Source organism: Heloderma suspectum, chromosome 16 (assembly GCF_057233095.1).
Source record: "Heloderma suspectum isolate Gila_16-S chromosome 16, 16-S_ref, whole genome shotgun sequence".
Taxonomy (NCBI): domain Eukaryota; kingdom Metazoa; phylum Chordata; class Lepidosauria; order Squamata; family Helodermatidae; genus Heloderma; species Heloderma suspectum.
The window spans coordinates 17,901,788-17,926,642 of record NC_139473.1 but is presented as its reverse complement, the minus strand read 5'-3'; the positions used below and the strand labels follow the sequence as shown (position 1 = coordinate 17,926,642).

Genomic DNA, 24,855 nt, shown 5'->3' with positions numbered 1-24,855 from the left:
GAGATGTAGTCCAACACCGCGGGAAGGCTGACTGCAAATACTTTTCCAGGGGGACTATCATTCCCATCAGGCCCCGGAAGGGCGCGCCAGGCGAGCGCCTATCCGCGGGCGGGCCGCTTCCCATCATGCACCGGGCGCCAGAGGGCTTCGCCGGACTCCATTTCCCGGCGTGCCTGGGGCGAGCGGGAGGGAGGGGATAGAAGAGGGAGCGCGGGTGGGCGCATAAGCGGAGAGGATGGAGGCGGGGGTGGTTCAGCGGCGCCGGGCTCTGTACAAGGGCGTCGGGGCCCCGCCGTGGAAGGAGACCTTCCGCCAGGTAGGCAGGCCGGTCGGGGCGGAGCCGCCCCGCCGTGGAACGCTGGGCGCGCCAACGTTCCGAGGCTGGATACACTGTAACGAGCTGCCGCCCGCGCGCTTTTTCTGTGCCGGGGCGCTGACGTCACCGCCCCGCTCCCCCCACACTCCCCTGGCCCCTCTGAGCTCGGCTGCGAACCGCACAGGAGCTCCTGGGAAACGGGTTTTCCCAGCAACTGGACGTGTCGCTCCCTGTTGTGATGCAAAGGACACCTTTCTCCCCACAACCCCTTCGCGGTAGTGGGGTCCTGGTTGGTGGGAGATTCCGGACAGGTCAAGGGAAGGGCTTTGCCGCACAGCGCATCGCTAAACTGTGGAACTCACTTCCGCAAGACGTAATGCGGGCCACCAACTTGGATGGCTTGAGAAGGGGGTTAGGCAAGTTCCTGGAGAGTGATGCTATCGATGGCTACTAGTCCTGACGGCTGTATGCTCTCTTCAGTATCAGAGGCGGTGAGTTTACCTACATCAGTTGCTGGGGAACATGGGCAGTAGGGTGCTGTTGCACTCGTGTCCTGCTTCTGGGTTTCCCGTAGGCAGCTGGATGGCCACTGTGTGAACAGAATGCTGGACTAGATGGACCCTGGTCTGATCCAGTAGGGCTCTTCTGATGTTCTTAAATGCACTGAATAAATAAATGGTTGTGATGGGTTAATGGAACATCCATGTAGAATGGTAGTCTACCCCAGATTAACTGGGGAACATGGGCAGGAGGGCGCTGCTGCACTTATCGCCTCTGTTAGTACTCCTCAGGTGTATACACCACAAGACATAGTGATGGCCACTAATTTGGGTGGCTTTAGGCAAATTCCTGGAGGAGAAGACTATCAGCAGCTACCAGTCCTGATGGCTCTAGTATCAGGGCAGTATGCCTCTACACCAGTTGCTGGGGAACATGGGTGGGAGGGTGCTGTTGCACTTGTGTCCTGCTTGCGGGTTCCTGGTCAACAGCTGGTTGGCCATTGTGTGAACAGAATGGTGGACTAGATGGACCCTGGTCTGATCCAGCAGGGCTCTTCTGACGTTCTTATGCATTTGATGAAGTGAGATGCAGTCTGCAAATGTGTTAGTCTTTAAGGCTGACTTTATTGTGGTTGTTTTGTTACGTTGTGGTTTTAATGTTCTATATATTTTATATTGTTTTATTGTGTGCCATTTGGTTTTAATTTTTGTGAACCGCCCAGAGAGCTTTGGCTATTGGGCGGTATGGAAATGAAATAAATAAATAAAATAAACAAATAAATAAATAAGATGCCACAAGATTCTTTGTTGATTTCGCTGCAATAGAGTCACATGGCTACCCTCTGGAAATCATATTAAAAGGCACACTGCCTCTGAACATGGGGGGTTTATCAGAGGCAGTATGCCTATGTACACCAGTTGCTGGGGAACATGGGCGGGATGGTGCTGTTGCACTCCTGTCCTGCTTGTGGGTTTTCCCGTGGGCAGCTGGTCGGCCACTGTGTGAACAGAATGCTGCACTAGGTGGACCCTGGATCTTATGTTCTAAAGTATTTTGGGGTGGCCCAGTCTTGAATGGGCAAGGAAGACCCATCAGCTTTCCCAAAGACCTGCTTGTGGTAGAGGTGAGATCTGCTAGACCTGGCTTGTCGATAGCTGCCTTCAACTCCTGGACTCTCCTTGAGAGTGTGGCTATCAGGGCTCTCACAATGAGCATCCGCACTTCAGAATTTGCTACTACAAGCCCTGTTGCACCCTTTTCCCAGCGGGCGTGCCCTTCATGCGTGTTGGATTGCCTCTCCCAATGGCTGTGCTGGGGATGATGGGAGTTGCAAGCCAACACATCTGGAGAGTGCACACCACTTCGGGGCGGGTTGCCCGATTGAAAGTGGTGGGGTGCTTCCAAGGAGTTGTGTGTAGGACTGGGAGGCTGCAGTCCTGGCAGCGGTGCTGCTAGGTCTGGAACTCGGGACTAAACGCCAGGGGAACCTCAGGTGACCACATAAGAAGCTAACCTACCTCACAGGGTTGTTGTGAGAATGAAACGAAGAAGGGGAGGCTCATGTATACCCTTCCTCAAGGAGCCTTGAGGAAGCAAATAATTAATAAGCTGCCTTATCCTGAGCCAGACCCTTGGTCCATCGAGCCCAGTGTTGTCAATGCTGACCGGCCGCAGCAGCTCTCCAGGGTTTGGGGCAGGATTCTTTGAACCTTCGGCATACAGAGCAGGGTCTCTACCACTGAGCTTTGGCCCCTCTGAGAGGGTAGCAGTTGAGGGGGCCAGTGGCAAGCAGGCCCTGGGCTGAGGCTTCTTAAATCGTTCTTTGCTGTTTATTTTTAAGCATCCTTTGTGATCTCTTTATATAGAGACAAAGTCATCATTTAAAAACTCAAAACATAGTCTGTGTTCATCTTAAAAAGTGTAAAGCCCATGCCTGTAAAATAGGCTTAAGTGCAATCTCAGTCCATTTTTAGGGCATCCAAAAATTTCCCAGAAAAGTTTTTGGGAGCTCTTCCTCCCTGGAGGTGTGTCTGGCAACTTAAAATGTCGGAACCTGCCTCGCCAAGAGGGGATCGTGGGGAAAACTCAGAGGAAGGGTTTATTTATTTATTTACAATATTTGTATACCATTCCATATCTAGGACAGATTTCGGAGCGGTGAACGCAAGAGATAAAACAGTAAAAGCATAAAAAGATTAAAGCACCGCACTAAAATTATTAATTAATTGATTATTGCATTTATATCCCGCCTTTTTTCCTCTTGCAAGAACCCAAGGCAGCTTACATTATCATCCTCCTCTCCATTGTATCCTCACAACAACAACCCTGTGAGGTAGGTTGGGCTGAGAGTCTGTGACTGGCCCAAAGTCACCCAGTGAGCTTCCATGGCCAAGTGGGGACTAGAACCCAGATCTCCCGGCTCCCAATCTGTCACTCTCACCACTACACTACACTACCTGTTAAAAAAAAACTAGTGCCAATAAAAACCGTAACTGGTCAATTAAGGAATGCCTCTTGGAACAGTGCTGTTTTCAAGAGGCGCTGAAAACAATGCAGTGTTGGTGCCTGCCTGACCTCCAGGGGAAGGGAATTCCAAAGAAAGGGGGCCACCACATTGTAGGCTCTTCTCCTGGTGGACTCCAAGCAGGCCACAGGTCCATGTGGAACCACCAGGAGCAAGCCCTCCGATGACCTCAGTGACCGGGCAGGTTGGTAAGGGAGAAGGCGGTGTGTGTTTAGCCATGCAGAAGTAAAATGGTCGGCCTTCTTTCTCCCTGCTCCAGCGCTGCGTGGAGAGGCTGAAGTGTAGCCGGGCCCGGATGCTAGAAAGATACCGGCAGGCAGGAGAGAATGCCGCTCGGGAAGCAAGCAAAGTCCTCCTCGTGCAGGAGGTGATGGAGGTGGAATGGCAAGCTCTGAAGGAGGTGGATGCTCAGCTGCCCTCCCTCCAGAAGCAAGACGCTTTGCTCCAGGTTCGTGTAATACAAAGAGCAGGTACATCTCTTGCAGGCAATGGGCTATACCAGGGACACAGAACTTCAGCTCCGTGGGCCGGATCTGGCCCTCCTGGGGTCCCAGTCCGGCTCTTCAGGGTTCCACAGAGGGCCCTGCCTAAAGATGAAGCATTCAAGACGAGGCTGGACAGCCATCTGTCAGGGATGCTCTGACCTGGATTCCTGCACTGAGCAGGGGGCTGGACTCGAGGGTCTTGTGGGCCCCTTCCAACCCTACTATCCTATGATTCTAAGATGTGAAGGCCTGGGGAAAAAACAGAAAAATTGGGGGGGGGGACATTTCCCCCCCCCTTTTTTTTTCCACAGACAGTTTTTGTTTTTTCTCGAAAAACTGAACAGCTTTGGATTGTGAAACATTTTCTTTTTGAATTTAAGACAAGGTGTTTATATCCTGTTACCCAGCCTTGGCTCCCCCAAAATGATTTCCAAAAATGGTGTAATCCGACTTTTATAGAAAGGCCAGAGATGCCATGTTGCCCGGGGCTGATGGGAGCTGAAGTCCAAAATATGGTGGGCGAAGCCAAGGCAAAAGGGGGAGGAACAAACACATCAAAGATACCAGCGTAGCGCAGCGCAAAGCTCATCCTGCCAGTAAGTGAGCCTTATAGGAGAAGAATTTCAATCTTTTAGGATGGGGTGGGGACGGCACAACAGCCAGGAAACCAAATGATTGGTGGTTGGAAGAAAGGGGGTGGGGCCATCTGGACGAGCCTCGGAGGGCCAGGTTGGGACCTCAGAAGGGCCAGGTTCGGCTCAAGGGCCTGAGGTTCTACACCCCTGCTGCATATAGAAGAACAGCAACAACATATTAACCAGTAGATAGCAGGGGAGGCTGCTGGTTGATGTCAGTGGGGCGGTGAATCCACTCCGGGTTTCCATCAGAACTCTACAGGAGCTATCCAAGCACCTTGGAGAGCTTTAGAATTCTGACGGAAACCCGGAGTGGATTCACTGCCCCACTGACATCAACCAGCAGCCTCCCCTGCTAGACCTTGCTTTCTAGTACACCAGCTTTCCATTCCCTGGAGAAACTAGGAGATCAGTTTCTCTCTGGTGCCTTCCAGATGTGCCGAACAGCTGCTCTCGTCTCCGCCAGCATCGCTCACCAATGCAATCCGGCCCTGCCCATGTTAGCTTTTCTCTGTGCCGAGAGAGGCACGGAGAAAAGGACTCGGGTCACGCCGGTAGGAGCAGCTGTTCCTCCCAGGACCAGCCAACCCCCTTGCTGGCACCAGGAAGAGTCCCCCGCCGCCCGCATCCCTGATGTGAGATTTTCCTTCTCACCCCCCCCCCCCCCGCCCCGTTCACAAAAGCCATCTAGCCTTTGGGTTGATGTGCCAAACTCCAGAGCTAGGAGAGAAGGCAATGGGGGAAATTCTCACTAGAACTCATCCTGTGTGTTGTATGGGGATTTCTGATGGTGGGTTCAGCAAGTTGATGCTGCCCTATTTAAGGAGCTGGTCCATTTAGCTCAATATTGTCTGCTCTCACTGATGGAGGCCTTCCCAGGTGAGGGTCTCTTCCGGCCTTGCAGCAGGAGGTCGTTTTCTGTGACACGCCAGTGACTGAACCACGAACACACGAGTCGCTGAACCACCGGCCCCCTTTGTGGCTTTTCCTGTCCTTTAAAATGTGGGAAACTGACATGCTGTGCTTCTTAGATAGCAGAGGACCCTGTTGATCTGGCGGTCCTGGAGGAAATCCAGCAGGAGCTGATCTTGCAAGGTACGTGGCTCCATTTGACTTTGACAGTTGTGGCTTGACATATTGTCAGCAGCAAATGACCCTGGCACTCTTCCTTGCAGAACAGCTGGCCATCGAGGAGTACGAGCGAAGTCTGCGGTTTGACGAGGAGTGCCTGAAGGCCATGCTGGACGGCTTAGAGGCGGAACGCTGGATCATCTGCCCCGTTTGTAGACAGTGAGGAAGACTTTAGCCTGTTAATTTTTCCTGTTGGACTGGGCTTGGTTACCCACCAACATGTCTAGAACCCAATTGGTATACGTTCTGAAGCTAAACAGGACCAAATTTACACCTGTCATCTGCGCAGCAGCGACGAAGCTGCCTGCAGGATGCCAAGTAAAGTGGAATCTCCCTGCTGAAAACTCACTAGCATCACAGGGAGAAAGGTCCCTTCCATCTCTTGAGCTAGCTTTCTGCTTGCAGGGCGTTGTATTCCACCCATCACTAAAGATGGGGAGGATAAAAAAATGTATCTCCTGCTCTTCCTCACCTGCAGTTTGAAGTGGTGGCCCATTCGAGTCATTTAGTGTATTTACAAGTAGGATCTGCCACAAAGTTTTGCAGTCTGGAGTGCCGCTTTCAGGTTGCCAGCCAGCCACGACCTTTTCCAGGATGTTCCATTACACACCACCACTCTTGGTTGTCCATTTTCCCCCTCTAACAGTCAACTTTCCATGACCACTGACCATGCTGTGCCCTCATAGGTCATGAGTCTTCTGTTTTCTGGTTGTTGGGTTTCCCAGATGATAGCAGGGTGTGTCTGGATGGTGTTTTGCCTGCGGCTGCCTCTTCACCCTCCCTCCCTGTCCTGGTGCAATGCCTTTTGAGGTCTGATCCAGACAGGTCTGGTCCTGTTCCGCTTTCAAGGTTGCGTTCTGTTTCCTAGGAACAACCTCAGCGTGATGAGTCACTCGGTTGTATGTCCGTGTGGGCTGCGCATCAGCACGCAGGTAAGCAGATGCACAAACACCACTGATGTCGTTTGAGGAGGGACCAGATTTCAGTGGTCCGGGTGCAGGAGCTGCCAGGCTCCTTCTTCTGCAGCTCCAATGAAAAGGATCAGGGGGCAAGAGCTGGCGAAGACCCAGCACAGTCACAACAGGTGACAGCGGGCTTGATGAGGGGAGCAGAGCCCCAGGCCCAAATACGGAGCTCCAGTCGGGTCCTCCGGAGCTCCCCACATGGCCACGCCCTCTTCCCCTGGCTCCACCCTTTTTGGGGGTTTCCCATCTCTTGTGCAGTTTCCTCATTCTAAAAAGTTGAAATGCCTCTCCTGAGGCTCAGTGAGTGGCAGTAAGAACTTGAAGCTACAACAGGCTGGTCTTTTGAGCCCCACCCCTTTTCCCTCTGGCCCCGCCCACAACTGGAATGCAGCACCCGAGAGCTGCTCTGAAATCAAATTCGGCTTTCGGCCCGAAAGAGGTTCAGCTCACCTGGGCTAGATAGACAGATAATCTGACCGGGTATAAGGCAGTGCCGTTCCTGTCCTTCCTGTTGCCGGCCAAACAATAACAGCTGCCAGGACCCAATGCGCAAGTGTGCAGTATGGAGAGGTGGGGAATAGATACCTGGATAGGAAGCCGCTTGGCTCGACCACGTGGAGATGATTCCTTCTCTTGTAAGGGGATGACAGAAGAAAAGCTCCGATTGCTGCTGGAAGACAGCGTGACGGACCACGGCCGCTGCTGTCAAGGCAGCCCTGAGTTCGCCATAACCAATGGGATGGAAGGAGAAGCCAACCTCCTTATGAGCTGTCAGGTGGGTTTCGGTGTTCTTGCAAAACGTCAGGGGGTTCAAGGAGAATCTTTCACAGATGGCGATGCTGTCCTTTACTTACTCTTGGAGGAATTATTTATTCTTCCAAGTATTCTTCAAGTACTTGAAAGGTTATCACAGAGAGGAAGGCCAAGATCTCTTCTCGATCACCCCAGAGTGCAGGACATGGAAGAATGGGCTCAAGTGACAGGAAGCCAGATTCCGGCTGGACATCAGGAAAAAGGTCCCGACTGTTAGAGCAATACGACAATGGAACCAATTACCTGGAAGGTGGTGGGCTCTCCCACGCTGGAGGCATTCAAGACGAGGCTGGACAGCCATCTGTCAGGGATGCTCTGACTTGGACTCCTGCACTGAGCAGGGGGTTGGACTCAACTGGGAAAAGTTAGGGGCAAGGCTCAGACGCTCCACCAGGATGGCCACCTGTGGAAGCCAACGTAGGAGGGAGCCACGGTAAGGGAGGGGCATCCCTGCAAAGCAACTCTGGCCATGAAGTTCATGCCCAGACTGCTGGCAGCTTCTCTAACTTCCACTTCTCGTTATTCATAAATGTTTGGATTAGCTGGTTCTATGCAATCTGAAAGTTTCCTAGCATCTGCATTTGTAAAGAAGCGAGTCATTAACTAATGAAGTGTAGCCAGAAGCCTTGCTTCCTGGAGTGTGTTGATTGCAGAGGAAGGAAGGTGGCATGTTCTGATCACCACCTCCTCATTCTGCTGCATCTCCTCCCCCCTTGTTCTCCTGCTGACCACTGGGTGGGGTTTCCCCTTGGCTCCAGGGCAATGGGTCAGGGGTGGGGGGACCCCACAGCATTGCCATCACTGTAAAACTGGAAGGGGGTCGCCTGTCTTTAAAAATCATGTGTGCAAATCCATAGCGCTGCTCACTACGGAATGGGCGGAACTATAAAAAAAAACAACACCTGCCCATGCACCTTGGAAAAAAAGGCAGGGTAACATATTTAAGAGTGCTACTTTCATTTCTTTTTTTGTTTTTAGGCGTGTGATTCCTGGGCAGTCATCTTGTAATCTCAGCTGCACTACAGTCCCCGCCGGGGAAAATCAATGCTGCTATGAGCCTCTCTTCCAAGAAACCTTTTGTTTGTGCAAGCGTGTGTCTGTGTGTGTAATACACAAAATGTATATAATTGCAAAAAGTGTCCTTTATCATTTATATTTCTAACTTAAATGGATCCATGCTCTTTTGTACACTGTGCTGCTGAATAAAACCCCTTTTAAGTTAAGAGGTTGGGTTTCAGTGGACTGGGAGCAAATCACACACTTTCTATTCAGTCTCAGGAGGACTTGTACACTTGGGAGTACAGTTCTTATCCAAACTGCAATTATTTGCTGTAGCCCAGAGTGTGGAAAACATCCTGGCTTCCGATCTGCAGCAGTTTGGTTGAAAGGAGCCTGGATAACAGGATTGGAAATAGGGGTGCACGAAAGTCCCTTACCTGTCCTCGAAGCTTTTTGCGGTGGGGGGGAGGCGCTTCGCTGCTCCCCCTGCGAAGTTCAGGCCGGGGGTGGGGAGGCTTCCCGCCTCGCCCGGCCGAAATTCAGGCCGGAGGGGGGAGGCTTCCTGCCTCGCCCGGCCGAAATTCAGGCCGGGGGGGAGGCGCCTCGCCCGGCCGCGAACTAAACAGTTAAAAAAAAACAAAAAAACACGCCCCCGTGATAGGCTACGTGACGATTAACGTAGCCTATCACGGCTAGATCTGCAAAGTCAGCCGTGATAGGCTACGTAAATCGTCATGTAGCCTATCACGGGTGACTAAAAAAAAAGAAAAAAGCGCGTGCGCAAATGGCGGCCCCCATAGGGAGCCGCCATTCGCGTTCCTTATTTGGTCGCTGCAGTCTACGTAAAGGTTTACGTAGACTACGGCGAAAATAAGGGCAACGCTATTATATTTAAATATATTTATATTTAAACTGGTACCCTTGTTCCAATACGTAATGAGTGAGTCATTTAGCTCAAGACCCTAGCATTTATGCACAGATCAAGGAGTCCTCCTAGGCTTGAAAATCTCATTGCAAAACAGTTTGCAACGGGGGCGGGCGCAGAGCTGAGGGGTGGCAGAAGAAAACAAAACCTGCTTTCTTTTTCCCAACAGCGCCAAGATTCAGAAGCCCAAATCAAGGCACGGGTGTGGCCTAATATTTCATGTCATTTATTACATTTCTATACCGCCCAATATCCAAAGCTCTCTGGGCCGTTTACCAAGATTAAAAACCTTAAAAAATTACCATATTGTACATAATATAAAAATCATTTACATACAGACAACACACATATTCCAGGCTCCTAAGAACAAATTAATGTACTTCTGAAGGCAAGAATGGAATTAATGGGAAAAAATGAATTTTTACTGTGGTGCTTTTACATAATCACCGCTTCTCCCATCTCTTCATTTTTTCCTCGACTTCCCCCATTACATCCTGGAGTTTGACAGCTGTTTTTGTCAAGGCAACAAAGCTTTCCTTAAGGCTGCCTGTCCCCTCTTCCCTCCCCACATTGTCAAGGCTGTCAAACCACTGAAGGATCCTTTCAAGATGCGCCTGGACAACCTTTTGCTCTTCCAGTTCTGCTTGGAGAGCTTGCTCTGCGTGCATTTCAGCCTTCAGCTGTTGTTCTAGCTGGCTGATCTTGTTCTGCAGTTCCTGAAACTGTTCTGCAGTGTAGCAGAATTCCTCTTGGACTTTGTCTTCCGGAAGCAAAACATTCCTGGGGATGCTTAACACCGTGCTCAGAAGTGTTTCTTCCATTTTGCCAAACAGGTTGTCGAAACGCTCCTTCATGAAAGAAAAGAACTGCTCGGTACCCCTCCGGATTAGGGAAAGTGTGATATTAGGACGGACGTTCTTCAGTTTATTCAGTATCGCCTCCTCTACGACCAGCATTATGTGGGAAAGATGGTCTTGAAAAGCGATATATATCCGCAACATGAACGTTTGAGGGGTGAATCCAAAGAACTGGGTTTCATACACCATTGGATTTACTGACATGTTGAGGAGTGAGCTGTTGTGGAGGGAGAAAATAGGGGAAAAAATATTACAGTCTTAATGGATTGTTGCCTGTAGGCCCCCATTAGCTGGGCTGCTGTGATGTCATGGAAGTGACACAACAACATAAGCATAGGGGAAAAAAGGGTCAGGAATGAAATATAAAACAAAAGCAATACTTCTGCAGGCAAAGAGGGAGAGTTCGAAAACCATGGTGTCCTGTGGACAGAAGCAGGGTAATCTGAAAAAAATCTGCAGGATAAGCTGTCTTAACATGCTCAGAAACCTATGTTCTCTTCCCCACCACCCCCTTGGCCTGAGACACAGTGCTGTGCATCTTGACAGCTTGACATAACCGCATTTTTAATGCTGGTTTTGTGTGAGAGAAGCTGGTATTTGTTCCAGAGGGACAGAAGAGCTGCCTGCTGTTTTCAGAACACATTTATGGCAGAACAGGGGTACATGAAACAGCAGAGACCAATACAGAGTTTCTGAAATTAGCTGTTTGAAATATAATACACGCTTCCGAATTTTATTCATTATTTATTGCAATTAAATCCCACCTTTTTCCTCCTGCAAGGAACCCAAGGCAGCTTACATAGTCCCCGCCCTCTCTGTTTTATCTTCACAACAACAACCCTGCGAGGTAGGTTGGGCTGGGAGTCTGCGACGGGCCCAAAGTCGCCCAGTGAACTTCCCCGGCCGAGTGGGGACCAGAACCCGGATCTCCCGGCTCCCGGTCCAACACTCCCCACACTAGCTCTCCGTAGTAGCTATCCATCGTGAGACGGCAATAGTAATCCGGGGGAAATGGTTTGCAGAAACGTAGGCCCTACGGTGAGATGCCAGCTGCCGCGGGCTTCCTCTTCGAGATAACCGGAGCCGTCTGCCGCCGACACTTCGGGCCGTGCCCAACGTTGCCCTTCCTTCGAGAATATCCGCTGGAACGAATGGGGCGCGAGTTGCGTCGTGGCTAACCGCAGGCACCCTTCACTTCAACGGATCTGCTCCAAGTAGGGCCAGCGCCGGAGACAACCCTTTGCTTCGCAGCGCAAAACCGAGCGGCACGGTGACGCGTGGTGTAATGGCAAGAGTGTTGGACTAAGAGCTGGGAGATCCGGGTCCTAGTCCCCACTCGGCCGCGGAAGCTCCCTGGGTGACTTTGGGCCAGTCACAGACTCTCAGCCCAACCCACCTCACAGGGTTGTTGTTGTGAGGATGAAATGGAGAGGAGGAGGAGGATAATGTAAGCCGCCCTGTGTTCCTTGCAAGAGGAGAAAGGCGGGGTATAAATGCAATAAATAAATAAATAAATAAATAAATAAGAACCGTCCTACCCAAATCCGCTAGCCCCTGGCTTCGCCGGCGGATTGAGGCCGCAGCCCCACGCCGTCTTCGCCTGGGAGCGAACCCCATTGCGCCCAGGGAGCCGCTCCAAGCCCGGGCGCGCCGATCCGCGACGCCTGCGCTGCACTGAGTGTGTCTGCACCTTGCTCGAGAGCAGAGCTGCGAAGAATGACAGGACGAAGGGGGAACCGGGGATGGGGCCCATGACTGCGCCCTGCATCGCTGCTAGCATCCGCAGCACGGCCCAGAGTGGCCGGGGGGCCAGCCAGATGGGCGATTCATGCATTTAATTAATTAATTAATTAATTGGGCACTTTGGGGGAGGAAGCGGGAAAGAGGGCTGGGGGAACACCGCCCTTTCGCCTTCCCCCAGTAGGAAAGAGCCACGTTTTCAGCGCCTTACCTCACGCCTGCTTTCCTTCCCGGGCAGGATTCGAACTCGCGACCCGCGGGCCCCCCGACGCGCCGCCGGCCTCGGGTCCGCCTTTTCCCGCCACTTTCAAACTCCCCCGCCGGCTGCCCCGCCCCCTCCGCCCGAGGCCCGCAGCGCGCGAGAGTGACGCGCGGAGCTGGACTTCCGGCACACGCCCGTAATCACGGACGTAGAGCAATAAAGGGGAGAGGAGACCATCTCGCCCGATTTTTTATTATTATTATTATTATTATTATTAATTTCTTAAAACTCTCCGGCGGGGTGAAAGTGAGAGCCGCCCATAGAGACTAAGGCGGAAATCCAAGATTTTCATGTGGAAGTCCTCGGGCATTCCTGCGTCCATCCCAAAACAGCGGAGGAGTGTGTGGTCTTTCTAACTATGATCTTGCGGGGCGGGCGGGGGGGGCGGCGGGTGTTTTGGAGCTTTACAGCATTACCAAAACAGCCCTGTCCTTGCTAGCGCCAATGAAAATTTAAAAAACAGCCTATTTGCACGCCAAGGAAGTGTTAGAAAGAGCAGGATCACACACACGGATGTATATGTATGTGTGTGTAGATAGACAGACAGACAGATAGATAGACATAGATAGATAGATAGAGATGGAGATAGAGATGGAGATAGATAGATAGATAGAGATGGAGATAGATAGATAGATAGATAGATATGGAGAGAGAGAGAGAGAGATTGGAGATGGAGGGAGGGAGAGAGAGAGAGAGAGAGAGAGATGGAGATAGATAGAGATGGAGAGAGACAGACAGACAGATAGATAGACTAGATAGATAGATAGATAGATAGATAGATATGGAGATAGATAGAGATGGAGATAAGATAGAGATGGAGATAGATAGATAGATAGATAGATAGATATGGAGATAGATAGAGATGGAGATAGATAGATGATAGATAGATAGAGATGGAGATAGATAGAGATGGAGATAGATAGATATATAGATATATAGATAGATAGATATGGAGATAGAGATGGAGATAGAGATGGAGATAGATAGAGATGGAGATAGATAGAGATGGAGATAGATAGATAGATAGATAGGGAGATAGAGATGGAGATAGATAGAGATGGAGATAGATAGATAGATAGATAGAGATGGAGATAGATAGATAGATAGATAGATAGAGATAAATAGAGATGGAGATAGATAGATAGATAGATAGAGATGGAGAGAAGGAGAGAGAGAGAGAGAGATTGGAGATGGAGGGTGAGAGAGAGAGAGAGAGAGAGAGATGGAGATAGAGATGGAGAGAGACAGACAGACAGACAGATAGATAGACTAGATAGATAGATAGATAGAGATGGAGATAGATAGAGATGGAGAGAGATAGATAGATAGATAGATAGATATGGAGAGAGAAGGAGAGAGAGAGAGATTGGAGATGGAGGGAGAGGGAGAGAGAGAGAGAGAGATGGAGATAGATAGATAGATAGATAGAGATAGAGATGGAGAGAGACAGACAGACAGATAGATAGATAGATAGATAGATAGACAGACAGACAGACAGACAGAGATGGAGATAGATAGAGATGGAGATAGATAGATAGATAGATAGAGATGGAGAGAGAGAGAGAAGGAGAGAGAGAGAGAGAGAGAGAGATTGGAGATGGAGATGGAGGGAGAGAGAGAGAGAGAGATACAGATAGATAGATAGATAGATAGATATGGAGATAGAGATGGAGAAAGATAGAGATGGAGATAGATAGAGATGGAGATAGATAGATAGATAGATAGATAGAGAGACAGAGATGGAGATAGATAGAGATGGAGATAGATAGATAGATAGATAGATAGATATGGAGATAAATAGAGATGGAGATAGATAGATAGATAGATAGAGATGGAGAGAAGGAGAGAGAGATTGGAGATGGAGGGTGAGAGAGAGAGAGAGAGAGAGAGAGATGGAGATAGAGATGGAGAGAGACAGACAGACAGACAGATAGACTAGATAGATAGATAGAGATGGAGATAGACAGAGATGGAGATAGATAGATAGATAGATAGATAGATATGGAGAGAGAAGGAGAGAGAGAGAGATTGGAGATGGAGGGAGAGGGAGAGAGAGAGAGAGAGAGAGATGGAGATAGATAGATAGATAGATAGAGATAGAGATGGAGAGAGACAGACAGATAGATAGATAGACAGACAGACAGACAGATAGAGATGGAGATAGATAGAGATGGAGATAGATAGATAGATAGATAGATAGATAGATAGATAAGGAGAGAGAGAGAAGGAGAGAGAGAGAGAAGGAGAGAGAGAGAGAGATGGAGATAGATAGATAGATAGATAGATAGATATAGATAGAGATGGAGAGAGAGAGACAGACAGACAGATAGAGATGGAGAGAGAGAGAGAAGGAGAGAGAGAGAGAGAGAGAGAGATTGGAGATGGAGGGAGAGAGAGAGAGAGAGAGAGATAGATAGATAGATATAGAGATGGAGATAGATAGAGATGGAGAGAGAGAGACAGACAGACAGACAGATATAGATAGATGTTGTTGTTTTTCAGTCGTTCAGTCGTGTCCAACTCTTCGTGACCCCATGGACCACAGCACGCCAGGCCTTCCTGTCCTGCACTCTCTCCCGGAGCGTGCTCAAGTCCATATTCATTGCATCGGTGATGCTATCCAGCCATCTCATCCTCTGCCGTCCCCTTCTCCTTTTGCCTTCAGTCTTTCCCAGCATCAGGGTCTTTTCCAGGGAGTTTTCTCTTCGCATTAGGTGGCCAAAATATTTGAGCTTCAGCGTCAGTATCTGTCCTTCCACTGAGCACTCAGGGTTGATTTCCTTTAGGATGGACTGATCTGACCTCCTTGCAGTCCAGGGGACTCGTAAGAGTCTCCTCCAGCACCACAGTTCGAAAGCATCACTTCTTCGGCGCTCAGCCTTCCTTACAGTCCAGCTCTCACAGCCATACGTTACTACTGGGAAAACCATAGCTTTGATTAGACGGACCTTTGTCGGCAAGGTGATGTCTCTGCTTCTTACTATGCTGTCTAGGTTGGCCATAGCTTTCCTCCCCAGGAGCAAGCGTCTTTTAATTTCATGGCTACAGTCACCGTCTGCGGTGATCCTGGAGCCCAAGAAAATAAAATCTGTCACTGCTCCCATTTCTTCCCCTTCCATATGCCAGGAAGTGATGGGGCCAGATGCCATGATCTTAAGAGAGAGAGAGATGGATATGGATATAGATATAGATATAGATAAGGAAATCAACCCTGAGTGCTCATTGGAAGGACAGATACTGACGCTGAAGCTCAAATATTTTGGCCACCTAATGCGAAGAGAAAACTCCCTGGAAAAGACCCTGATGCTGGGAAAGACTGAAGGCAAAAGGAGAAGGGGACGGCAGAGGATGAGATGGCTGGATAGCATCACCGATGCAATGAACATGAATTTGAGCACGCTCCGGGAGAGAGCGCAGGACAGGAAGGCCTGGCGTGCTACGGTCCACGGGGTCACGAAGAGTCGGACACGACTGAACAACATATACATATACATATACACGTGGGCTGCTGGAGAAAAAAGTTTCTATTGAAACTCGAAACCTTCCCACTAGGTTTATATCTACAATTTTACAAGTCTATGGCCGCGAACGGCCGCGACCCGGCGGCGCGTTGCACCCTGGGACTTGCAGTCCGGCGCTCCTGAGGCGACGAGGCCCAGTCGGTTCCCCCGGCCGTCGGCCGCCTGCTTCCCCACCGCGCGGGCGCTGAGGCGGCGGCGATGGCGGCCGTGGCAGTGGCGCCGGGCCTGGGAGAGCACTGGTGGGCGGAGCTGCCTCACCACGCCGTGCTGTGCCGCCTGAGGGAGCAAGCCGCCGGGCCGGGGCCGGGGCCGGGGCCGGAGGCGGAGCAGGCCCGGCCGGCCCTCCCGCGGGACCTGATGTTCGGCGTCGGCGGGGAGCTCTTCCTGTGGGACGGGGAGCGCACCGCCTTCTACGTCCTCAGCCTGAGAAGCCTTGGCGACGAGCCCGGCAGCCTGGGCCGCTACCAGGTGCGGCCCTTCCCGCCCTCGGCCCCGCTCGGCCCCGGCCCGCACCGGGGGCTGCCGCGGGGCTCCCTGGCTTGCCCTGGGGCGGCCAAACCTGTGTTGGGGCTCCAGAACAGCCTGCCCTCCGCCCTCAGAGGTTTCGGACTACAACTCCCATCGACCAGAGGAGCTGGGGGTGATGGGAGCCGTGGTCCACGAATCGTCTGGGGAGCGCCAGGTGGCGGGCAGGGTGGCCTAGCGCCTCAGGTCGTGGCCCACAGCGGGATGCTCTGGCGTATAAACGGCGCCAGTATCGTCGTCATCATCATCCCTTGCAGCTAGAAAACTAGCGCGCCAGGGAAAGGGGTTCGGAGCTGGATCTGTCCCTTGAGAGGGCGCCACTCTCACGGGCAGTCCAGAAACAATTTTTAGATTAGATCGATATTACATATATATGCACATCTGGACACAGAAGACTCTGGGGTGCCAGGAGAAGAATTCCACCCTGGCTTTCTCCTGGAAATGCTACTCGCTCCTCTGTTTAAGAAGGAATAATAATAATGGAAATGCTACTCGCTCCTCTGTTTAAAAAGGAATAATAATAATAATAATGATGGAAATGCTACTCGCTCCTGTGTTTAAGAAGGAATAATAATAATAATAATAATGGAAATGCTACTCGCTCCTGTGTTTAAGAAGGAATAATAATAATAATAATAATGGAAATGCTACTCGCTCCTCTGTTTAAGAAGGAATAATAATAATAATAATGATGGAAATGCTACTCGCTCCTCTGTTTAAGAAGGAATAATAATAATAATGGAAATGCTACTCGCTCCTCTGTTTAAAAAGGAATAATAATAATAATAATGATGGAAATGCTACTCGCTCCTGTGTTTAAGAAGGAATAATAATAATAATAATGATGGAAATGCTACTCGCTCCTGTGTTTAAGAAGGAATAATAATAATAATAATAATGGAAATGCTACTCGCTCCTCTGTTTAAGAAGGAATAATAATAATAATGGAAATGCTACTCGCTCCTCTGTTTAAAAAGGAATAATAATAATAATAATGATGGAAATGCTACTCGCTCCTGTGTTTAAGAAGGAATAATAATAATAATAATAATAATGGAAATGCTACTCGCTCCTGTGTTTAAGAAGGAATAATAATAATAATAATAATGGAAATGCTACTCGCTCCTGTGTTTAAGAAGGAATAATAATAATAATAATGATGGAAATGCTACTCGCTCCTCTGTTTAAGAAGGAATAATAATAATAATGGAAATGCTACTCGCTCCTCTGTTTAAAAAGGAATAATAATAATAATAATGATGGAAATGCTACTCGCTCCTGTGTTTAAGAAGGAATAATAATAATAATAATGATGGAAATGCTACTCGCTCCTGTGTTTAAGAAGGAATAATAATAATAATAATAATGGAAATGCTACTCGCTCCTCTGTTTAAGAAGGAATAATAATAATAATGGAAATGCTACTCGCTCCTCTGTTTAAAAAGGAATAATAATAATAATAATGATGGAAATGCTACTCGCTCCTGTGTTTAAGAAGGAATAATAATAATAATAATAATAATAATAATAATAATGGAAATGCTACTCGCTCCTGTGTTTAAGAAGGAATAATAATAATAATAATAATGGAAATGCTACTCGCTCCTCTGTTTAAGAAGGAATAATAATAATAATGGAAATGCTACTCGCTCCTCTGTTTAAGAAGGAATAATAATAATGGAAATGCTACTCGCTCCTCTGTTTAAAAAGGAATAATAATAATAATAATGATGGAAATGCTACTCGCTCCTGTGTTTAAGAAGGAATAATAATAATAATAATAATAATAATGGAAATGCTACTCGCTCCTCTGTTTAAGAAGGAATAATAATAATAATGGAAATGCTACTCGCTCCTCTGTTTAAGAAGGAATAATAATAATGGAAATGCTACTCGCTCCTCTGTTTAAAAAGGAATAATAATAATAATAATGATGGAAATGCTACTCGCTCCTGTGTTTAAGAAGGAATAATAATAATAATAATGATGGAAATGCTACTCGCTCCTGTGTTTAAGAAGGAATAATAATAATAATAATAATAATAATAATGGAAATGCTACTCGCTCCTGTGTTTAAGAAGGAATAATAATAATAATAATAATAATGGAAATGCTACTCGCTCCTCTGTTTAAGAAGGAATAATAATAATAATGGAAATGCTACTCGCTCCTCTGTTTAAGAAGGAATAATAATAATGGAAATGCTACTCGCTCCTCTGTTTAAAAAGGAATAATAATAATAATAATGATGGAAATGCTACTCGCTCCTGTGTTTAAGAAGGAATAATAATAATAATAATAATGGAAATGCTACTCGCTCCTGTGTTTAAGAAGGAATAATAATAATAATAATAATGGAAATGCTACTCGCTCCTCTGTTTAAGAAGGAATAATAATAATGGAAATGCTACTCGCTCCTCTGTTTAAAAAGGAATAATAATAATAATAATGATGGAAATGCTACTCGCTCCTGTGTTTAAGAAGGAATAATAATAATAATAATAATGGAAATGCTACTCGCTCCTGTGTTTAAGAAGGAATAATAATAATAATAATAATGGAAATGCTACTCGCTCCTCTGTTTAAGAAGGAATAATAATAATAATAATGATGGAAATGCTACTCGCTCCTCTGTTTAAGAAGGAATAATAATAATAATGGAAATGCTACTCGCTCCTCTGTTTAAAAAGGAATAATAATAATAATAATGATGGAAATGCTACTCGCTCCTGTGTTTAAGAAGGAATAATAATAATAATAATGATGGAAATGCTACTCGCTCCTGTGTTTAAGAAGGAATAATAATAATAATAATAATGGAAATGCTACTCGCTCCTCTGTTTAAGAAGGAATAATAATAATAATGGAAATGCTACTCGCTCCTCTGTTTAAAAAGGAATAATAATAATAATAATGATGGAAATGCTACTCGCTCCTGTGTTTAAGAAGGAATAATAATAATAATAATAATAATGGAAATGCTACTCGCTCCTGTGTTTAAGAAGGAATAATAATAATAATAATAATGGAAATGCTACTCGCTCCTGTGTTTAAGAAGGAATAATAATAATAATAATGATGGAAATGCTACTCGCTCCTCTGTTTAAGAAGGAATAATAATAATAATGGAAATGCTACTCGCTCCTCTGTTTAAAAAGGAATAATAATAATAATAATGATGGAAATGCTACTCGCTCCTGTGTTTAAGAAGGAATAATAATAATAATAATGATGGAAATGCTACTCGCTCCTGTGTTTAAGAAGGAATAATAATAATAATAATAATGGAAATGCTACTCGCTCCTCTGTTTAAGAAGGAATAATAATAATAATGGAAATGCTACTCGCTCCTCTGTTTAAAAAGGAATAATAATAATAATAATGATGGAAATGCTACTCGCTCCTGTGTTTAAGAAGGAATAATAATAATAATAATAATAATAATAATAATAATGGAAATGCTACTCGCTCCTGTGTTTAAGAAGGAATAATAATAATAATAATAATGGAAATGCTACTCGCTCCTCTGTTTAAGAAGGAATAATAATAATAATGGAAATGCTACTCGCTCCTCTGTTTAAGAAGGAATAATAATAATGGAAATGCTACTCGCTCCTCTGTTTAAAAAGGAATAATAATAATAATAATGATGGAAATGCTACTCGCTCCTGTGTTTAAGAAGGAATAATAATAATAATAATAATAATAATGGAAATGCTACTCGCTCCTCTGTTTAAGAAGGAATAATAATAATAATGGAAATGCTACTCGCTCCTCTGTTTAAGAAGGAATAATAATAATGGAAATGCTACTCGCTCCTCTGTTTAAAAAGGAATAATAATAATAATAATGATGGAAATGCTACTCGCTCCTGTGTTTAAGAAGGAATAATAATAATAATAATGATGGAAATGCTACTCGCTCCTGTGTTTAAGAAGGAATAATAATAATAATAATAATAATAATAATGGAAATGCTACTCGCTCCTGTGTTTAAGAAGGAATAATAATAATAATAATAATAATGGAAATGCTACTCGCTCCTCTGTTTAAGAAGGAATAATAATAATAATGGAAATGCTACTCGCTCCTCTGTTTAAGAAGGAATAATAATAATGGAAATGCTACTCGCTCCTCTGTTTAAAAAGGAATAATAATAATAATAATGATGGAAATGCTACTCGCTCCTGTGTTTAAGAAGGAATAATAATAATAATAATAATAATAATAATAATGGAAATGCTACTCGCTCCTGTGTTTAAGAAGGAATAATAATAATAATAATAATGGAAATGCTACTCGCTCCTCTGTTTAAGAAGGAATAATAATAATGGAAATGCTACTCGCTCCTCTGTTTAAAAAGGAATAATAATAATAATAATGATGGAAATGCTACTCGCTCCTGTGTTTAAGAAGGAATAATAATAATAATAATAATAATAATGGAAATGCTACTCGCTCCTGTGTTTAAGAAGGAATAATAATAATAATAATAATGGAAATGCTACTCGCTCCTCTGTTTAAGAAGGAATAATAATAATAATGGAAATGCTACTCGCTCCTCTGTTTAAGAAGGAATAATAATAATGGAAATGCTACTCGCTCCTCTGTTTAAAAAGGAATAATAATAATAAGAATGATGGAAATGCTACTCGCTCCTGTGTTTAAGAAGGAATAATAATAATAATAATAATAATAATGGAAATGCTACTCGCTCCTCTGTTTAAGAAGGAATAATAATAATAATGGAAATGCTACTCGCTCCTCTGTTTAAGAAGGAATAATAATAATGGAAATGCTACTCGCTCCTCTGTTTAAAAAGGAATAATAATAATAATAATGATGGAAATGCTACTCGCTCCTGTGTTTAAGAAGGAATAATAATAATAATAATGATGGAAATGCTACTCGCTCCTGTGTTTAAGAAGGAATAATAATAATAATAATAATAATAATAATAATGGAAATGCTACTCGCTCCTGTGTTTAAGAAGGAATAATAATAATAATAATAATAATGGAAATGCTACTCGCTCCTCTGTTTAAGAAGGAATAATAATAATAATGGAAATGCTACTCGCTCCTCTGTTTAAGAAGGAATAATAATAATGGAAATGCTACTCGCTCCTCTGTTTAAAAAGGAATAATAATAATAATAATGATGGAAATGCTACTCGCTCCTGTGTTTAAGAAGGAATAATAATAATAATAATAATAATAATAATGGAAATGCTACTCGCTCCTGTGTTTAAGAAGGAATAATAATAATAATAATAATAATAATGGAAATGCTACTCGCTCCTCTGTTTAAGAAGGAATAATAATAATAATGGAAATGCTACTCGCTCCTCTGTTTAAGAAGGAATAATAATAATGGAAATGCTACTCGCTCCTCTGTTTAAAAAGGAATAATAATAATAATAATGATGGAAATGCTACTCGCTCCTGTGTTTAAGAAGGAATAATAATAATAATAATAATAATAATGGAAATGCTACTCGCTCCTGTGTTTAAGAAGGAATAATAATAATAATAATAATGGAAATGCTACTCGCTCCTCTGTTTAAGAAGGAATAATAATAATAATGGAAATGCTACTCGCTCCTCTGTTTAAGAAGGAATAATAATAATGGAAATGCTACTCGCTCCTCTGTTTAAAAAGGAATAATAATAATAATAATGATGGAAATGCTACTCGCTCCTGTGTTTAAGAAGGAATAATAATAATAATAATAATAATAATGGAAATGCTACTCGCTCCTCTGTTTAAGAAGGAATAATAATAATAATGGAAATGCTACTCGCTCCTCTGTTTAAGAAGGAATAATAATAATGGAAATGCTACTCGCTCCTCTGTTTAAAAAGGAATAATAATAATAATAATGATGGAAATGCTACTCGCTCCTGTGTTTAAGAAGGAATAATAATAATAATAATGATGGAAATGCTACTCGCTCCTGTGTTTAAGAAGGAATAATAATAATAATAATAATAATAATAATAATGGAAATGCTACTCGCTCCTGTGTTTAAGAAGGAATAATAATAATAATAATAATAATGGAAATGCTACTCGCTCCTCTGTTTAAGAAGGAATAATAATAATAATGGAAATGCTACTCGCTCCTCTGTTTAAGAAGGAATAATAATAATGGAAATGCTACTCGCTCCTCTGTTTAAAAAGGAATAATAATAATAATAATGATGGAAATGCTACTCGCTCCTGTGTTTAAGAAGGAATAATAATAATAATAATAATAATAATAATAATGGAAATGCTACTCGCTCCTGTGTTTAAGAAGGAATAATAATAATAATAATAATAATAATAATGGAAATGCTACTCGCTCCTCTGTTTAAGAAGGAATAATAATAATAATGGAAATGCTACTCGCTCCTCTGTTTAAGAAGGAATAATAATAATGGAAATGCTACTCGCTCCTCTGTTTAAAAAGGAATAATAATAATAATAATGATGGAAATGCTACTCGCTCCTGTGTTTAAGAAGGAATAATAATAATAATAATAATAATGGAAATGCTACTCGCTCCTGTGTTTAAGAAGGAATAATAATAATAATAATAATGGAAATGCTACTCGCTCCTCTGTTTAAGAAGGAATAATAATAATAATGGAAATGCTACTCGCTCCTCTGTTTAAGAAGGAATAATAATAATGGAAATGCTACTCGCTCCTCTGTTTAAAAAGGAATAATAATAATAATAATGATGGAAATGCTACTCGCTCCTGTGTTTAAGAAGGAATAATAATAATAATAATAATAATAATGGAAATGCTACTCGCTCCTCTGTTTAAGAAGGAATAATAATAATAATGGAAATGCTACTCGCTCCTCTGTTTAAGAAGGAATAATAATAATGGAAATGCTACTCGCTCCTCTGTTTAAAAAGGAATAATAATAATAATAATGATGGAAATGCTACTCGCTCCTGTGTTTAAGAAGGAATAATAATAATAATAATAATGGAAATGCTACTCGCTCCTGTGTTTAAGAAGGAATAATAATAATAATAATAATGGAAATGCTACTCGCTCCTCTGTTTAAGAAGGAATAATAATAATAATAATGATGGAAATGCTACTCGCTCCTCTGTTTAAGAAGGAATAATAATAATAATGGAAATGCTACTCGCTCCTCTGTTTAAAAAGGAATAATAATAATAATAATGATGGAAATGCTACTCGCTCCTGTGTTTAAGAAGGAATAATAATAATAATAATGATGGAAATGCTACTCGCTCCTGTGTTTAAGAAGGAATAATAATAATAATAATAATGGAAATGCTACTCGCTCCTCTGTTTAAGAAGGAATAATAATAATAATGGAAATGCTACTCGCTCCTCTGTTTAAAAAGGAATAATAATAATAATAATGATGGAAATGCTACTCGCTCCTGTGTTTAAGAAGGAATAATAATAATAATAATAATAATGGAAATGCTACTCGCTCCTGTGTTTAAGAAGGAATAATAATAATAATAATAATGGAAATGCTACTCGCTCCTGTGTTTAAGAAGGAATAATAATAATAATAATGATGGAAATGCTACTCGCTCCTCTGTTTAAGAAGGAATAATAATAATAATGGAAATGCTACTCGCTCCTCTGTTTAAAAAGGAATAATAATAATAATAATGATGGAAATGCTACTCGCTCCTGTGTTTAAGAAGGAATAATAATAATAATAATGATGGAAATGCTACTCGCTCCTGTGTTTAAGAAGGAATAATAATAATAATAATAATGGAAATGCTACTCGCTCCTCTGTTTAAGAAGGAATAATAATAATAATGGAAATGCTACTCGCTCCTCTGTTTAAAAAGGAATAATAATAATAATAATGATGGAAATGCTACTCGCTCCTGTGTTTAAGAAGGAATAATAATAATAATAATAATAATAATAATAATAATGGAAATGCTACTCGCTCCTGTGTTTAAGAAGGAATAATAATAATAATAATAATGGAAATGCTACTCGCTCCTCTGTTTAAGAAGGAATAATAATAATAATGGAAATGCTACTCGCTCCTCTGTTTAAGAAGGAATAATAATAATGGAAATGCTACTCGCTCCTCTGTTTAAAAAGGAATAATAATAATAATAATGATGGAAATGCTACTCGCTCCTGTGTTTAAGAAGGAATAATAATAATAATAATAATAATAATGGAAATGCTACTCGCTCCTCTGTTTAAGAAGGAATAATAATAATAATGGAAATGCTACTCGCTCCTCTGTTTAAGAAGGAATAATAATAATGGAAATGCTACTCGCTCCTCTGTTTAAAAAGGAATAATAATAATAATAATGATGGAAATGCTACTCGCTCCTGTGTTTAAGAAGGAATAATAATAATAATAATGATGGAAATGCTACTCGCTCCTGTGTTTAAGAAGGAATAATAATAATAATAATAATAATAATAATGGAAATGCTACTCGCTCCTGTGTTTAAGAAGGAATAATAATAATAATAATAATAATGGAAATGCTACTCGCTCCTCTGTTTAAGAAGGAATAATAATAATAATGGAAATGCTACTCGCTCCTCTGTTTAAGAAGGAATAATAATAATGGAAATGCTACTCGCTCCTCTGTTTAAAAAGGAATAATAATAATAATAATGATGGAAATGCTA

At 43.7% G+C, this 24,855-nt stretch overlaps 3 protein-coding genes across 7 annotated transcripts in view; 2 read left to right on the top strand and 1 right to left on the bottom strand.

Moving 5' to 3' along the window:
- The first annotated feature begins 222 nt into the window (after positions 1–222).
- Positions 223–8,591, top strand: RPAIN (RPA interacting protein). Of its 4 annotated transcripts, none has more exons than XM_084822960.1 (7): positions 223–316; positions 3,601–3,789; positions 5,493–5,556; positions 5,637–5,751; positions 6,461–6,524; positions 7,198–7,332; positions 8,349–8,591. In XM_084822960.1, the coding sequence occupies exons 1-7, from the start codon at positions 236–238 to the stop codon at positions 8,376–8,378; spliced, it is 678 nt and encodes a 225-aa protein (XP_084679086.1). In that variant the 5' UTR covers positions 223–235; the 3' UTR covers positions 8,379–8,591. The 4 variants fall into 4 exon arrangements, with proteins under 4 accessions (XP_084679086.1, XP_084679087.1, XP_084679084.1 ...); XM_084822961.1 differs by having other exon boundaries at positions 223–807; XM_084822958.1 differs by lacking the exon at positions 8,349–8,591 and having other exon boundaries at positions 7,198–7,689.
- Positions 8,501–12,232, bottom strand: MIS12 (MIS12 kinetochore complex component). Of its 2 annotated transcripts, none has more exons than XM_084822963.1 (2): positions 12,103–12,232; positions 8,501–10,368 (listed from the first exon to the last, which is right to left on the bottom strand). In XM_084822963.1, the coding sequence occupies exon 2, from the start codon at positions 10,353–10,355 to the stop codon at positions 9,738–9,740; it is 618 nt and encodes a 205-aa protein (XP_084679089.1). In that variant the 5' UTR covers positions 10,356–10,368; positions 12,103–12,232; the 3' UTR covers positions 8,501–9,737. The 2 variants fall into 2 exon arrangements, with proteins under 2 accessions (XP_084679089.1, XP_084679088.1); XM_084822962.1 differs by lacking the exon at positions 12,103–12,232 and adding an exon at positions 11,690–12,023 and having other exon boundaries at positions 9,499–10,368.
- A 3,557-nt stretch (positions 12,233–15,789) lies between these two features.
- NUP88 (nucleoporin 88) overlaps positions 15,790–24,855 on the top strand; it is a 43,808-nt gene continuing 34,742 nt past the window's right edge. The window contains exon 1 of the mRNA XM_084822957.1: positions 15,790–16,142. Coding sequence (XP_084679083.1) covers positions 15,873–16,142 — 270 coding nt within the window. The 5' untranslated portion in view covers positions 15,790–15,872. The remainder of the gene's footprint in view (positions 16,143–24,855) is intronic.